Raw genomic sequence first — 17,914 nt, forward strand, 5'->3', positions numbered from 1 at the left:
GGTGGCGATGGGTCTGGGTCCACTCCTGCGACAGAGGCGAAGAATGGCGGCGGCTCCACGATGTCCTCCTCAGCCCTTCGGTCTCAGAGGAAGTCTCTGCTGAAGTTCCTGCGGGCTAGGGGGGCGGCTCCCACCATTTTCCCCCATCGTTAACCCATGATTACCCACTAACAAAAGCACCTGCCCCTGGAGTTAACAAGAAATGAAAAAATATCTTCCAACCGGCTTCAATAGATGAAAATAGAATTACACATTTTTGGTTACATATTGTAACCCAAGACATGTAGTAAGTTGGGGGTCGGGCTCTTCTCCCCGGCAATGAGAGGGCACGGCCTGAAGCTGCGTCAGGGGAGGTTTAGGTTGGATCTCAGGAAACACTTCCTCACGGAGAGAGTGCTCAGGCACTGGGATGCACTGCCCAGGGAAGTGGTGGAGTCACCGTCCCTGGAGGGGTTTAAGGAGAGGCTGGATGTGGCACTTAGTGCCCTGGTCTGGCCCATGTGGTGGTGTTGGGTCACAGGCTGGACTTGATGATCTCAGAGGTCTTTTCCACCCTCAACAATTCTGTGTTTCTATGTATGTCTTAAACTTTAAAAATTAAAGGAGAGAACAAATTGTGTTGCAGTGAATTTTTCATGAGACATTTTGGCGAGTCTACACAAAACACAGGCTTCTATGATAAGAAAGACAAAGTGAATGAAGATATCTTCCCCTGGGTACCATGGTGACAATGAGGTTAAATGATCATTGTCAAGAAAAAAGATAGGCCAAAAATTTTGACTATAAGAAACACTTAAGTCAATAAATACTTGTAGAGAAAATGGTATGTTGTCATCCTGAACACTACTGATGTGCCTTTACCTTTCTGAGCTGTCTGTAGAAGTGAGATTACTGATTTGGAAATATTGCTGTGATGTTGTGTAGCATAAGTGTTGGTTCTTATAGGTGAGCAATCAGATCTGATTAGGCTATATTGACTCTGAAACTCTTCTGAGTTGGACTGGGATGGGAGTTCATTCTCTTCACAGCAGCCTATATGGTGCTAGAATTTTTGAGTTTGTGACCAAAAAGGTGCTGATAACACACCAGTGTTTTACCTGTTGCTCAGTAGTGCTTACACAGCTTCAAGGCCTTCTTTTTTTTCTCACTATGTCCCCAGTTAGTAGTTTGGGGTTGCACAATAATCTGAGAGGGGAGACAGCCTGGACAGCTGAACCCAGCTGACAGAAGGCGTGTTCCATGCAGTGTAACATCATGATCAGGAATAAAAACAGAGCAGGGCGAGTTTTTGAGTAGGTAGCCGTGGCTCAGAGACCAAGTGGGCCTCGGTCTGCCTGTAGGAGGTGATGAAAAATTGCATTTACATCCCTTTTTTTGGTTGTTGTTGTTTTGTTTTGTTTTTTTTTCTTTGGCTTTCTTTTGCTTACTTGACTGTCTTTGTCTTGACCCACGGCTGTTCTTGGTTTTGCTCTCCCTACAATGCCCCACTGGGGAGGGGAGTGACCGAGCAGCTGTGTGGTGCTTGCTGCTGGCTGGCATCAACCCACAACAGAAATGGAGTTCCCAGTGTACTTGGGAAAGGACTTTTAAACAAACACATAGCAAACAAAAATTCCACTCCCGTGCTGACAAAACTGTTATGTGTGTATATGTGTGTACATATGCATATCTAGCTATATCTATTTTTAACGTATGGTTCAGATTTGGTGTGAGAATACAGATTTTGATCAAGGATGCTTACAGTGAATTGTAATTTTTTTATTTATTTTACTTTTAATGATAAAGAATATTCTGAAACAGTTTTCAGGACTTTATCATTTAGTGAGGGTGGTGTATTTGACTGTTTTCAGAATGATTTTTTTGTAGGTGAAGCCGGTGTCTGATTGTCATGTATATTTTCATAATGCACATCTCTAAACATATTGGGTTATTTAAGTGACCTCATGTTTACTTTTCATTAGTAGGCCCTTCTTCTTCTACTAAAAAACTAAGTCTGAAAATCACCTGCTGCTTGACCCAAAGCTGTTCTGGTTGTCTGAGCTGTATCATCTGCTGTACTTCCATTACATTCTAGATCGGGGCAGGATTATTGTCATCTATATTTGTGTAATTTCCATGTATTCTGATATTACTAAATAAAGTTTAAAAAATGACACAGCACCAACTTACTAATTCTAAACATTGCAATACATCATTAAATAATGCTACTTATATTGCTGCACTGGTCTTGAAAGGGGACTTAGAATCATGAAAATAAGTGGGGTAAGTACTCGTAGCGCTGTACTAGGCTTGTACTTGGTAACTCTGCGTGAAGTGAGCAGGAGGAGTATTTTGAGGTGCTTGCAGTCTTGTGTTTAGGCAAGAAAAGCAAACACTTGGTGAGCTTCTGATTGCTGGAGAGCCTTTAGTTCAGAAATCTTTAGGGTATGATTGCTGTTTGATGCTGACTAGGCTAGGTCTGATGCTACTCTTGTTTTCTAATATGGTGGTTTAGGAATCCAGAAGTCTATTTATTTTTTTTTTAATAGTTTAGCTGTCTGGAGAGAAGCACAGTGTTACTACAAAAGCTGTGCGTTTTACATTCAGGAAAGTTTGGATTTATGGCAAGCATTTTCATTGAAAAATCAGTGTGTCAGGAATAGAGTAAATACACAGATTGCCAACATTACAAAGATTTACTTACATATAACCCTTTTTTGTCTCACACTTTTATTTTTTTCTTTTTTAGCCAGGTTATGATGAGATCAACCCAGACTGGAGACTCTCTAGTGAAAAAAGAAAGAAAATAAGAGGTATCTGGTACAGTTAGATCATTATTTTGCATGACTGTGTAGTTAAAAATATTTACACAAATACACAAAAACCTGAAATGGCTTGATTAAATCTCCATTAAGATGGTTGCCAAAATTGTATGTATGATTTGAATTTGTAGCATGGCATAGCTAAATGAGTGTCACAACAGGTTTTTTTAAAATCCTCTCTTAGAAGTACTTTTGTAGTCATAACCATAAAGAAGACAATATTTCAGTTAGTACAGGACTTCATTTATAATCATTTATAATATTGCTGAATATTCAGCAAATATCTTGGCTTGCCTTAGAAATCACTACATCATAATATTGTAGGTAATACTTTATTGAGATGGCAGTCTAAAACCTGAACTTACCTTTCTATGAATGTCTAATAAATCTTGAAAGCTAACGAAATTTAAATATATTAGCTTAAAATTGTAAAACCCCAGGTCTTTGTTTCCTCTGACTAGATTTGCCTCATGTTAGCCCCTCTATTCTTTTTCCAAAATTCAGGCCACTATGTTCAGCTGTTTGTCACCAGCTTGTTGCACGGCTCTTCCAAGAGCACAGAGATGAACAGCTATTCTATGATCCATTCGCTACTGCTTGTGTACGTCTATATTATTAAAAGATCCCTGTTTCTTTATACTATTTTTTCTTGGTGATTCTGTCTCTGGGTTAATTCATCTGACCTTCATTGGTAGGCTGCTAACTAAGCGCTGAAATGGCATAAAAGTGATAAGCCGATCTCTTTCTCAGTGCTGTTTGAGGGAAAGATCATTTTCCTCAGAAGTGGGAAATGACACCGTAGTGAACAAAGAAAGCAAACTCTCTGGTGAACATTTTGTCCCAACATCCACTTACCATAATCAAGGGAATCTTAGAAATGACACGGCTTCCATCCTCTGTTGTGGCGACTTTGTTTGTTTGTTTATTCTTCTTATTTTGTTGCTTTAACCTTCTTAACCTCATCTTGTAGGCTGTTGCAGGAGCCTAGTTCATATTTGTCGCTATGATCTGGGGTTGGAAGTACCGAAGCATATCTTTATTGAATATCTAAAATGTGTCATGTTTTGTGCAAGTAAATCAGTTTACTGTGAATTCTTTTTCCAAGTAATAGTAAAAAATAATTACATCCAAAATTAAGTAATTTTTTTTTCTCTTCAAAAGCTTTATTTTAATGCAGAATTGATTTAGTTAAATATGATTATCTAAAATACAAACTTAATGAACTAGGAATGCATATGCAATACTAAATGTTTGTTAAATTAGGATATTAGATGAAATCTCACAGTAATTGAAGTCACTTCTGTTCTTATCTGGTGTTTAAAGTTGTCTTTCTTTGTATGGCACATTCTTATTTATTTGTTTGTTTATTTTAGATAAAGAATCCTATTACCCCTTGATAGATGTAAATTGGTGGGCCAATAATTCTGTCATCCTGGCTCGATGCTCTGGTGCACTGACTGTTTCATCAGTCAAGACATTAAGAAACTTGCTGGGAAAGTCATGTGAATGGTTTGAGAGTTCTCCTCAGGTCACTTCAGCTCACGATGGTGGATTTCTAAGTCTGGAGGTGAGGAATGTAGTAGAACAGTTTGCTTTTGTGTATGTAATCCCAAGGGTGTTCTCTGTGTGTCGTGTGGTTAAAACAGTAAGTTGTTATTAATAGTAGAAAAAGCAATTATATTTTCTTATCTCTAGATAGGTATTGCAGGGAAATTCTGAACTTGCTGCAGCTTAAATGTCATAAATCTTGTTTGTCAAATAACTACTGGAGAACAGAAGCAAAACTCCTAGAAGGCTGAATCTGACTGAGTTTGTGACAACATTTGTCACTGTTCTGTATGTTGGGGCATTTGAATACTACTGTAAGCATCACTCCCCCGTTCTGAAACAGATGCCTCATACAGAGGGAGTATATTTAAAAGAAATGAGAAGCACCTTTCCATTAAGACAAAACTATGTAAGACCTTTTTTTGTTTATCTTTGATAGGGGTTCTAGGAAGGAGTAGAACCAGGAATTTTCTTTGAGCCTAAGAAAATTACTCTTTCCTGAGGCTTACACTAAAATAGCTCTTAAACATCTTAAGCAGAAATTTAAAATAATATTTAGCAGAATATCTCAACACATACCAAAGCTTACATGTGTGTTTTTTGGAAAGGTTTATTATTTCTGGAAATAAGATACAGCCAGTGACTGGCATGTTGCAGCCTAAGGATGCAGTCTGAGATTACATTTGCATTGAACAGAAAACCTTGCTATAAATAGCTGATAGTTGAAAACGCTGCCGTGTGTGTGCTGCCTAACAGGTACATCACTGCGTACAAAGGTGTCTCTGTAGTTCTGTCCTCTCTGAGGTGGTGGAGGGTGTTTAGTGTAGCAGCGGCTTACTGTTGAGAAGCCTTCACGCTCGCTTCAGTAGGTAAGGGATGAAGCCTCAGATGTAGGAGACAGATGCAGGTCGGGTTTGTGGAGCATGTTAAGCAAGTTGAGAAGTAAAGGGTTTAAAGGAGAAGGGGAGGAAGGACGTTGATTCTGGAATTTGCAGTACTGGAGGTAGATACATACATAATTCTCACCAAACTAGTTGAGGGTGTACTAGGTGGATGCTTCGTATTTGTATTTTCTGTGCAGTGCGAGATAAAACTTGTTCCAAAAAGACTGCGCTTGGAGAGCAGACCTGGTGATGAAGATGAAGAAGATGACTCTGAATCAGATGATGAAACTTCTGCTAAGGACAGATACTTCAGCTACCTAAAGCAAGGCCTGTACTTCGTGACAGAAATGGAACGATTTGCTCCTCCGCGGAAACGTCCACGTACTATTACAAAGAATTTCCGCCTTGTCAGTTTGAGATCCACGACTCCAGAGGAACTGTACCAGAGAAAAGTAAGTGTAGAAGGAGAGATCATCTCTCTCTTAAATAAAACTTATTAAAAATAACATTTTCTTTTTCTTTTAATTCTTGCAATATTAACAGAAGGGTTTAGGTGCCTACTTCTGAGAGTCTCTTAGCTGCCAGTGCACTGTGCTACATAATCAAAGGGATTGTTGTTTGAAACTTGCGTTACAATAACTGAGATGATGTTTGCAGGTCACTGAGGGGACACTGCGTCTGTAGCGTGGCTGGGCTTGGAAGCGTACTCATGTGAGTGTTTACAAATAATGAGAGACCTAGCAAACAGGTTGAATAAACTTAGCTTAGCTTGCTATTGCTCAGGCGATGGGTTAACTTTACATTCTGGTGTGAATGTAGTTTTCTTTCACGTTTACAAATTAGACCTGTGACTCACTCTTACCAAACATGCTGCTTCATTTTTAAGATGACTCTAGGCAGTATTTTGTGTGGGCCATTTCAATTGTTCTGAGGGTAAACCAGCCTGCTTTCTGGCTGTTTAGGTTCCAGAGAGTGCTGATATCATCTTGGTTACCTAAATAACTTTTTTTTTTTTGAGGAAAATATCTGATTTTCTAGAGGTATCCATCAGATCCTAATCTTACTCCTGTGTGTCTTTTCTCTCCTACCTGGGTAAGCATACCCACAGTAATTCTCCTTCTACTTGTCTCAACACAAGGAATTAATAACTGATTGTTTAATATAGAAATTACTTTAATTTTCATATGTTTCCTTTTAGATTGATAATGAAGAATATGGGGAAGCTTTGACTTTGGCTCAGACATATGGCCTTGACTCTGATCTTGTGTATCAGAGACAGTGGAGAAAGTCAGCTGTTAACGTTGCTTCAATTCAAGACTACTTGGTGGGTTTGAGTTTTGTGACTTTTATGTTTTCTCATCAGAATGCTTCTATTGCCTTTACAGATACTAAATTTGTAATTGTTTTCTAATTTGTGCAACATGAATTGGTTACAATTAGGAGAGCTGTCCTGCAAATTCCATTTCGTGTCATGTGGAAGAGAGTGATCTTGTTACCTTAATCGAAGGCCTGATCTGCAGACCTTGGAAGTTAATGGAAATCTTTTCCTTTTGAGTATCTTCTAATTTTTATTAATAGCAGTTTGCTTTCTCTGGTGTAACTCTCTTCCACGTGCAGCAGTAGATTGTTGTCTGGCAAATGAAGAATAATAATAGGAAATATAAAGCTTTTAAATAACTTCCAGATATTTTTGAAAATCAAATGGGAAGGTGAAGTTAGTATCAATAGTTACGTAACAAAGTTTGAATAACAAAATCTACAGTGAACTCTGTTACCTGCAACTGGAGCTTTTTGGTAGAATACAATGTGGGATTTTTTGGCTTGTAAGAAAGATTTCAAACTCAGCAAGTGTTGTCAGAGCTGCATTAAAGTCTTCCAAGAAATCAAGAGAAATGTCTTTTTTTAAAAGTTGGATATTAATTCAGTGTCAAAATAAGATTTTTGAAAGTAGCCATGCTCCATGTAATCTCAACTGAAAATCAGCAGGTAAGGCCGTTAGTGTTTTGTGACCCTGGTGTGTCTTCTCTGTTACACAATTGTGTTGGCATGTGAAGAGGTTGATACTGAAGATGAGTAGTGCTATTGTGTGATACACTTGGCTTATAAGAACTGCATTTTAGCCCTAAACCATCACATTTTATTTAGTGTAAGGAGCTGTCATACTAACTAGGGAATGCAAATAATGTCTGTTCTATTTGTTGTGAAACTTATGCTAAATCATTTGGCATTTCTGTGACCTTTTCTGCCATGCGTACTCTGAGGGAATTATGTTTTTTTGTTTCTTGCCTCTTTCGTTGGTTCTTGTTGTCAGTCATCAGAGTAACGATGTTTTCGTAAGGGGGAGAAAGGAATTAGACGATTTTAACTTCTCTGGTTTCGTTGCTTTGGATTGCAGCATGTAATGTGTCTTCTCTCTTGTTCTTGGACAGAGCAAAATTAAGAAGCGCGCATGGGTTCTTCATGAGTGCTTGGAAAGAGTTCCAGAGAATGTGGATGCTGCTAAGAAACTGCTTCAGTATGGCTTGAAAGGCACAGACTTGGAGGCTCTTGTGGCCATAGGAAAAGGAGAAGATGGTGGCAGGTTTGAGAAGAGTATTTTTTTGTTTGTTTGTTTTCTTTAAAAAAAACAACAGTATATGAAGCCTTTTCTAACAATTTGGTATTTTTTTTTTATTGGCCACTGATGAAAATGTTAAGATGCTTTTGCAGGATGTAAAGAAAAGTAGGGATCTGAATCAAGCCTTTTCTCATTTTACCATTGTAAAAGGTAAACCCACTGTTTGTTTTGTACGTTTTTCCCTCTTCCGTCGATACCCCTTATTATCTTCATCACAGAGAACTGAGGTCACTATTTCTCTATGAGAATCTTTCTGTTGCCTCTTCTGGAATCTGCAGCTACCCTTATAAATATGTTTTGTTACACGTCTTTCTGTAACGATCTTCTGTTATTTAATTGGAGGAGAACAAAGCAAAGCACGGTGGGGTCAGTGGGAAGTACGTGCAGAGACAATTTCTTCACTGTTCAGTTCCTAGTGGTAGAAATAGAAGAGATGTTTGTACAGTTCCTTTGTGCAGTCGTCTATAACCATTATACGCTGTAGAGCTGCTGCCAATCCCAGCAGTACCTGTGGAATTTAGAAACTCTAATCAACCTTCATAGGTGTCGGTTTGGTTTTGTTGATTTTTTTTTTAGGGAGGGGATGGAACCAAGAGATGATGCTTTTTGTTGGCTTGTGAGTGCCTGCTGCTTTACCACAGCAAAACTCAGAATTTGCTTTTTCTATAAAAGGTTAGATTTTTAGTCAAGACGTAAACGGAAAGCTGTGTTAGTATTTTTATTCAAAAATTAGTTCGTCGTATCTTTTTGTTGAGTTTTTTTTTAATCTACATTCTGTCTTCCAGATTTATCTTACCAGGGGAGGTGGACATTGAAATTCCCTATGAAGACTTTTTGTCACCAGATAAAGAAATGGATACTAGAAAGCAAAAAGAGGCCAAGAAGCATCAAGAACTGCTATTATCAGTAAACTTCTCAAAGTAAATGAAATGTTAGGCCACATTTTACTCAGACTTTCAGGTTTATTGTAACTACACAGTTACAAGAATGTAATTGCACTCGTGTTATTCCTAGTAGGACAGTACTTTATATTTGAATTGGCATTATATTGTGTCAAAGTTATGAGTTTATTTAATTTCTTGAAATATTCCTGTGTACAAAGTCATCGAAATATGTAACTGATGTCTTCATCTGAAGATAGGATGTACAATACCCTGCCGCGAGCCTGAAAATTCTTGTTTTGAACACAGGCTGACACTGGAACAAAAGGAACTCTGCCGTAGCAGGCTGAGGCTGTTAACTTACCTTGATCGCCTTGAAACCTATGAGGTGAGCAAGCTTGGTAACTGGCTGCAGTTCTTTTGAGTTCTCATTCCATAGGTTTTTTCCTGTAACATTTTTATCATATCATCGTATCCTCTTTTGTTATATATTGTTTTGAAATGCTTTTCTGAAATACTTCAGAAAAGTAAGCTGATTTCTGTTCAAGCTCTTGTGTTCCTCCTGCTTTTCTCTTACAAATGACCAAGTTCTAGTCTTGAGACGTGTAGTTGGGCAGAAGCCTGCTCTGATCATACTTCAGGGAATTAAATTATGCAACAACATGGAATGTGGACTTGTTATTTCCCTCTCTCAGTCTACTTAGCAAGTTCTATTCAGTTTCTCTGACAAATCTTTTTCTTCCATGAGCTTAAGAAATCTAAAGTTTTTGGAACGTTGAACTATTTTTAAGTTTTTAACTTTGCAGTTGGCATTAGTCAAGTAATGACATTGGAACTAATGACATCTCTGTAACTAATGTTGTCTAAACTCTAATTAAAATAAGGCAGAGAATTGTCTTGGCTTGTTAATCAAAAATGCATCTATTTTTCATACTGAAACAAAAACTAGCGTGCTTCTCCACATATATCTCATACTTCCTATCCTAAGATAAAGCAAATCGTAGGCTTTTTGATGCTTTTGTGCATCTTGTATCAACCCCAGTGTTTTAAAGTGGTTGTTTTTTTGCTTTTTCTTAAAGGAAATCCTTGGAGGACCTCATGCAGCTGAACAGCACTACGATGGTGAATTCTTCAAGAAGTTCAGAAATCAGAATATTGTACTTTCAGCACGAACTTATGCTCGGGTATTTATTTCGCTAGAATGTCATTTTGGTTTCGTATTTCTGTTGGCACTTCAGTGTATTTTTTCCCTTCCTTTGAACTTGGTTGAATCTCAGTGGGAATTTAGGAGGTGGGGGTGTGTTTGCTTAATTGTAAATAAATAAATATAGTGACGTTTATTTTCTTCTGTTGCTAAGGAAAATTTTAAAATTGTTTGTTGCATGCTCATTTTCAGTCTAAAGAAGTCTTAATGCTAGTTCTTCAACTTCATGTTTTGCTCTTCAGGAAAGTAATGTCAGAGCCCTGGAAATTTTGTTCACTTTCCATGGATCAGCTTTACTTCCACACAGACAGGCAATTCTCTCCAATTTTCCAGAGACTACTTCACCTCATGAATATGCTTTCTTGTTGCCTGAAGCTTGGTAAGGATGCATTAATGGATAATAACTGAAAGAAAAAATAATAAATTGCTGGCTTAATACCTAAATCAGTTATTCCAGGCTTATTACCTGGAATCAAGAGAATAACTTTGTCTATATGTACTATATATATAATAACTTTGTCTATATGTACTTGTCCAGCCTTCATTTTCTGCTTTACTTTGTGCCATCCGTGGAAGACTTCTGGTTTCTTCTGGTTACTGTCAGGAAAGTAGATACTTTAAATGTTCTTGCCTCTATTGCTGCGCGCGGAAGCAAAGCAAAAGAAAGATTATTCTCTACTTCCCATCAGCAGGCAATGTCCGGCCGCTTTTGCAGGAAGCAGGGCTCCAGTACGCGTGGCGCTTGCTCCGGAGGACAAACACAAAACAGCGAATGCCCCCCCACTTCCCTCTTCCTTCTCCCTTTTATGTCTGAGCTGACGTCATATAGTATGGAATACCCCTCTGGTCAGCTTGGGTCAGCTGGCCCGGCTGTATCCCCTCCCAAGATGTTACCCACCCTCAGTCTACTGTTGCGGGAACGTTGGAAAAAAACCCCAAAACCACAGCCTCGGTGCTGTGTGAGCACTGCTCAGCAGTAGCCAAAACACTGGGGTGCTATCAACACCCTTCAGCTACCACTCCAAGGAGGGAAAAAACAAAACAAAACAAAACAAAAAACAACCAGCACTGAGAGAGCTGCCGTGGGAAGATTGACTCCACCTCAGCCTGACCCAATACAATGTCATATAAATTTTCATGAGAGTCTTCCTTGGGCATCATAATAATGTTTTTTGGCTTCTAGAGTGTTTCTTTCAAACACTTCAATTACAAAATTAGTTTTCAAGTATATTATACAGTGCCCATAAAAAATTGGAGAGATTTCATTATTTAATATTTTACAATAGTACTTTGAAGCCTTAGTTCAGACAGATAGTTTTGGAGCAGCTAATAGAATATTTTTTTTGCAGTAGTCCAGAATTATAGTTAAGTTTTGCACTTCAAAGTTTTAACAGGGTTTTTTAATTCATCAAGTTATTCCCCTGACATTTTTCCTAGCTTGTAATACTTACTACTTTTGTCCTTTCTGAGCAGAACTTAGTCATAATATTTAATAGTGCCCTATTTCTTATATTGATAGCATTAGGAACACAATTATTTAGTTACAGAGTGAAAACACTTGTGTAATCCTTTTCTTTATGGTAACAGGATCATTAAGAGAAATTGCTGCAGCATTTGTAAACCTCCAAAAGTATGTTCCAATTTTTCTCTTTTGATAAAATCTATAATGTGAGAAGGAGGGAGGAAGAGTGTTTTTAAATGTGTTTGTCATAGTTTTTTGGTGTTCATAAGTAGGTTCCCCTTCTTTCTGAAGGGTTGTTATTATTTTTGACACTTTTTTTTTTGGTGGTTGACTGGTTCCTTTAAGAAACTGATTTATATGCCAAGAGGAGAAACAACGGTTAAAACATTTCACTAATGATCTAGTAGTAAAGATATGAACTTTTGTGTTAAGATCTTTGTTTTGTCTGCTGTTAGAAAAATGGGTTTATATAGTTTGAATCCCTGTTACTGTGGCAGACAGAACTTACCAGTACTGGGATCGGATATGTGCAGGTTCACACTTTTATTTTTCTGTGGTGGCAGAATGTCTTTGAAATGTTTGTCTTTGGGCAACTACAAAAGGGATGAGAACAAATCCTATACATACAAATCCCACATTCTTCTGAAAATACACGGTATACTTGATCTAACCTTGTTCTAACAATGTTTCCCTGTTACAAAATGAATTACTTGCATAGTATTGCTAAATGAAGTCCCTAAAACTGTTGAAAATGTAATATAATTAAAGAAGTATTGCTGAAAATATCTGTTAATGCGAATAATGTATCAACGAAAGAGAGTGAATTTGCACAAAGTAACATTTGTTCTTCTTTTTTTTTTTTTTTTCTTTTTATTAATGGGATGAGTTTCACCCCTCCTTGGTCCAAATAGCTCCCACTTCTCACAATTCGTGTTTGATATGAATCAAAATGAATCCATGTGAAACAAAGAGAATTAAAGTTTTTGGTCACTTTAAGTGAGTTTATTTGGCCTTTTAGCTCTAGAATTTTTTTTTTTTAAATGAGTTATTAATATGAAAAGAATTACTAGCGTTCTGTAGATATGTACTTATTGTTATGAAATCCAGTTTAAATGATAGAACACAGTATGTAGATATAATTTGCCTTAAATTAACAGATTGAACAGTATCATAATTTATGAAACTATTTAATTCCCCCATAATATTAAAAAGTTGGAAGTACTGACTAATTAATCAACTTCTGAACATTGCAAAAGTATAAACCCTGGTATTGTGGTTGGTAGAAAAAAATGTCTGCGGTGTTAGGACCAGGTGTCTCTCCAGCTCATGTAGCTTGTAATTGCAGTGGTCTTGGGATAAGGAGTGAGAATGATTCAATCTCTTCTCCTGAACTTTGACTCAAGACAAATCTTTTAAATGGTTCTGAATCAGGAAGTGACTGGTTTTGCCTTTTAAATTTCTTACTATTGCAGTTATGAAATAGGATCCATCTGAGTATCAGAAGGATATTCTACTTTCAGCTGCAAAAATGACGGATCTCTTTTGTGATTCCTTTTAGCTCATAAAAATTCAAGGCCAAAATTGTCTATACCAAGGGATTCTAATAGGATAATTGTTTGCTGTGGTGCATGTGATGAGACCACTAACATGGACTGATGGTTATGGTAGCACCCATGTTAAGAGTGCAGCCTGCCCTGGTGGCCTTGCTTAAGATTATTTGTGCCTTTGCTGCTCAGCCCCCCGCAGCTCAGAACTTTTGCTAAACTGTGTGCAGCTCTGGAAGCAGAAAAGGTTTTGGTGGAGGCAAAAATACTGTAGTTTATCTTTTAAGTCTTCATGTATGGCCCTGTGTGTGTGTGTAGGATGAGGTAGTGCTGGGAATTGACTGTATTGTGTCTGTGTCTACAGAAACACAGAATCTCTTTGATTGGAGGAGACCTTTAAGGTCATTGAGTCCAACCAGTCCAAGTGCTGCCATGTCACCACTAAACCATGCCCCTAAGCACCAGATCAAGATGTTGTTTAAATACCTCTAGGGATGGTGAGTCCACCACTGCCTTGGGCAGCTTGTTCTAATGCTTAAGACCCTTTCAGTGACAAACTTCCTCCTAATATCCAGCCTAAACTTGCCCTGACCCAACTTGTAGCCATTTACTCTCATCCTATTGCTTGCTACTAGGGAGAAAGGGCTGACCCCCTCCTCTCTCCAACCCTCTTTCATGTAGTTGTAGAGAGCAATAAGGTCTCCCCTCAGCCTCTTTTTCTCCAGGCTAAACAATCCCAGTTCCTTCAGCTGCTTCTCTTAGGACTTGTGTTCTAGACCCTTCATGAGTCTTGTTGCCGTTCTCTGAACAGGCTCTAGTGCCTCAATATCTGTCTTGTAGTGAGGGACCCAGAAATGAACACAGCATTGAAGGTGCAGCCTCACCAGTGCCAAGTACAGGGGAGCGATCGCTTCCCTACTCCTGCTGGCCACACTTTCTAACAGAAGCTTCAAACAGTAAGAGGGTTGGTTGGCAGCTGGAGCTGTCTGAGGTGACACCTGTACTTACAAAAAAATTCACCACGTGGCTCTGGCATTCTCTTAGTTCCCCTATCTATAGGGGAATCTGGCCGATGGAAAATTAGAGTTTTCCCTCAGCACCTTAGAAGGTGCTGTCTTGTACTTGCACAGAAAAGGTGAGGTGGGACAAATGGGCAACTCTAGCTATTGCCAAGGCAAAAGCATGGAAACACAATTGCTTGCTGTGCACCACTACCGCCATGAATGCCCATACAAATGCTGTATGTGAAGAATTTAATTGCTTGTGAGAACTGATTATGTAAAGCTGCCATTTCCCTTTGTCTGGAGCCTCTAGTTCAGCTGCAGATGGTAAATGCCAAGTCCCTAGTGAAAGAAAGTCCTGTTTTTCTGGTGCCTTCTAGAGGCATAAACCAGTTTTTTTTGTTTTGTTATTGGCACACGTCATTTGCATGAGGATGGGATTTAGAGGCCAGTGTCACAGGTCTCATCAGTCAAGGAAGAATTGGCATAACAAATGAGGCGAAAAAAGGTAGAAGAATTTCATGTTTTGTATCTTCTGCACCAGGTGTTGGGAACTATATTCCTATCTTTTCCCTGTATTGGCTTGTAAAAGTCTCAAGTGGTAGATATCCTTTTGTTTCTTGTTTTTGCTATGTGTTTGGTAGCTTAGTATCTTCAGGAGTCACTTAGAATTGTTCAGGAGGAGGTTTTTACTGTCTGAGTAGAGGATTTATGTATTCATGAGACTCTTGAAAAGGATTGTGAGTTATATAAGCTCAACAACTCTCAGAGTTGAGAAGGAATCTGAAATATGTGATGCATCAGTGGCTCTGCATGCCTGTTGGCTTCAAACTGATGTTGTGATAGGCCAACATTACTTAATAATGTGTTTTTGCAGAATTGTGATTGTAATGTTTTCCTACTTCTTTTTGTATTATTCCTCAGCTTCTTTTATAGTGATGGCTCCTGAATTTCTATCATCTCCTAGTCATTGGACTCATTCCTTCTCAGAGATCCATCAGATGCACAGACTTCATCTGTTAAGACAACTAGAGTGAAAGTGGTGAAAGTTTAGGTATTCAAAGGGGATGATACCTCTTTGTAATCTCTTTTAATAGCTACAGCTGGCATTCTTAGTCTGTAGTTAAGACTGTTGCCCTCAGGTTTTTAAAGGTGATTTCAGAGGACAATAATGCTTTACCACCATTATAAATACATAACCAGAGTATTTTTCCGTTTCTTTTAATTTTCTTATCCTGTCTCCTATGTTTAACTGCTATATTGCAACATTACCGCTCACATGTTAAACTCAAAGAAGTCGGGAAATTCAGATGTACGGTGCCCTCAACAACCATAAGTCTAACATACTGCACGTTATGCTAGTAGTAAAAATCTTCCCTCTAAGATAGCAACTTTTTATATGTTTCTGCTCTCCTTAACTTTCTCAAATATTGGTTTTCAGATGTGACTTAAAGTGGATTTTTACTGGAGAGTTGTGGATGAACTCTGTTTGCCTGGTCAACTGGGGTAGTTAGTGAAGCTTCTAAAACCTGAACATTTTCGCATAGCTGACTCTAATCTGTGAATGGATAAATACTACACAATTAAGCTAAGATGCTGATAAGCAGTTAATTTTGCCTTTCTGTACTGTCTTCTCCTAAACTATGTTTTTAGTTATTGCCTGTGACACTGCAGTTTCAATAAAGTTTCTTTATAGCTTAATCTCTTCTCTTCTTAGTATGTGCATGTAGATAGGTTTGATCACTGAATGTCTGCAGAACAGACTAATATATAGTCCCCATTTTTTCTTATTAGTTTTTCTTCTGAAGCTGAGCTGCTTTTGTTTTTAGTGTAATTCGGAAGTATTTATATTAGAAGACTTAATCTCATGGTGAGTTCCTTTTGTTTGAATTCATTTGTGTATTGCTACATTGAAAGAAATAAGCAAGGTGTGAGTTTTATACGCATCTTTGTGCTAAGTATATTCATAGAATCATCGAATGACCTAGGCTGGAAGGCACCTTAGAGATCATTTAATCCAACCTCCCTGTCATGGGCAGGGACACCTCTCAACTAGATCAGGCAACACATGGGGACCGAACGGGGATCGAACCCATGACCTTGGCGTTATCAGCACCAAGCTCTAATTGAGTGAGCTAACTGGCCCCTCTAAGGGAAATAAGAAAAACAGTTTAGAGGTAGAGGAGTCAATGTATTCAATATTATTTCAAGGATGTATTTGGAAAAAAAAAATCTCACATCTTGCCGTTCACTATGAAGTAGAAGAAATAGCTTTTGAGGGAGAAATTAACTTGTCATGATGGCACTTGTGTTTCTGTCTGGCTTGACTTCTAGTAGGAATAAGGAAGGTTCTTATGGTCCATGTAAAAGTTAAATGAGTGGTTTGGAGGAAGAGAAGCTCTTCTGCAAACTGGCCTATACAGGAATCTGGGAATTTATTTACAGTTCAGGAGGAGTATTTTCACTATATGGTGGCAGACAGCTTTAGTGGTTTTTGGGGTTCAGCTGTGTTTTTAAAATAGCCCATCTTAATTTTGTGAAAGCTGTTGCCTCACAGTTTTAACTGTATACATCAAGAGAAAAAAATAACCCCAGTGAGCTAAATTGTGGTTGTGCAGTGTTGATTGACTTTCCTTATGTTTAGATTACTCAGTCTAGGTTGTTTTAGGAGGGGAAAAAAAAAAAGGTCCCCCTCTCTCCACATTCTGTTAAATGTTAAGCACATCATTAAAGCTTCGCTTCGCTTCTTTATGCGAAATCGGGTATAACTTTTCTCCTCTGGTAGCAACATTGCTTCAAAAGACCTGTCATGGCAATGTGCACGGCAGCCATTCTGAAGGGTAGTTACCTGTGTCCGCCAAAAGCTGGGATACCTTTTCCACTACTTTATGCAATCAGTTTTCTCAAAAACGTGTGGTGGTTTTGGCACTGAAGCTGTGCTTCAGACTTGATGAATTTATCACGTGTCCTATAGATAGATATTCCTGGAAAATGAAGAGTTTCTCTCTCTGCCTACCACTTCTGTATCACACACTGTATTGAATAATTGGAAACCTAATCAGGTTTGTAGTTGCATTTACTAATTCTTCTTTAAAATACTATAATGGTAGGAAAGATTGTTTTCTTGCAATTTGCAACATGTTGTGGGATTATGGAAATGCTAATTTGAATGTGAAATCTAAGTTAATTTGCAGTGTACCTACAATAAAATATGGGAGGAATAAATTCTGGTAAGTGTACAAGTGTTGGCAGGGGGAAAAGAATATTTTATATTACTCTTATCACAAAACATAAATTTGAGATAATATTAAAAATAAATGTAATAAAATTATAATTAAGCACATTCTTAAAATATTTTAAGTGCATCACAAAGCCATTTGATGTAAACGCTACCTTATTTTTTAGTTCAGTATCATATATCTTTCTTTTCTCTAACAGATCAATACCTGGTGTCTTTCTTAAATGCGTTGTGTTTAGTACTATTCCAGTGTATCACACACAAGCTTTCAAATGCAGAATTAGTGTGTATAATATTTTTTCAGATGAAATGTGATTTTTTTAAAAAAAAAGTTAAAGATTCATCTACTTCCAAAATATTTTAAGAAAAAAACCAAACAAACAAGCACAAACCTGCTCTTAAAAATATGTGTCTTTCAGCAAAGAGATACAGATTCCTAACTGTGTTGGGGCGAATTGCCTTTTTACTTTGGAGTTTGGATTCTGTGTGCACAAGTTTACAAGTGAAAAGATGATAAAAATTTTCATATCCTCAACTAGGGGTCTTGAAGGAAAAAAAAACTCCACAGTTGCCATTGGCAATAGAAAGAATTGGAGTCTGACCTTAAAACTGAATTAGACCTTCCTCTTTTGAAAACCTGTCCTTGGAGAGAAAAATAATCTGCAGGTTTGAATAAATGCAGTTGGTAGAATTCAGAAACTACAATAGCATGAGCCTCTTTTGTCAAGGAAAAG

General features: G+C 37.9%; 1 protein-coding gene across 1 annotated transcript in view; it reads left to right on the forward strand.

The window, feature by feature from the left end:
• Window positions 1-7: 7 nt before the first annotated feature.
• Window positions 8-17,914, forward strand: part of NBAS (neuroblastoma amplified sequence) — a gene marked incomplete at its 3' end in the record, with an annotated part of 67,145 nt that continues 49,238 nt past the window's right edge. The window contains exons 1-10 of the mRNA XM_009869912.1: window positions 8-80; window positions 2,733-2,792; window positions 4,175-4,368; window positions 5,431-5,685; window positions 6,432-6,557; window positions 7,663-7,814; window positions 8,636-8,770; window positions 9,041-9,119; window positions 9,811-9,915; window positions 10,178-10,314. Of these exons, the coding sequence (XP_009868214.1) occupies window positions 8-80; window positions 2,733-2,792; window positions 4,175-4,368; window positions 5,431-5,685; window positions 6,432-6,557; window positions 7,663-7,814; window positions 8,636-8,770; window positions 9,041-9,119; window positions 9,811-9,915; window positions 10,178-10,314 (1,316 nt within the window). The remainder of the gene's footprint in view (window positions 81-2,732; window positions 2,793-4,174; window positions 4,369-5,430; window positions 5,686-6,431; window positions 6,558-7,662; window positions 7,815-8,635; window positions 8,771-9,040; window positions 9,120-9,810; window positions 9,916-10,177; window positions 10,315-17,914) is intronic.

Source organism: Apaloderma vittatum, unplaced genomic scaffold, assembly GCF_000703405.1.
Source record: "Apaloderma vittatum isolate BGI_N311 unplaced genomic scaffold, ASM70340v1 scaffold4525, whole genome shotgun sequence".
In the NCBI taxonomy this organism is placed as follows: Eukaryota; Metazoa; Chordata; class Aves; order Trogoniformes; family Trogonidae; genus Apaloderma; species Apaloderma vittatum.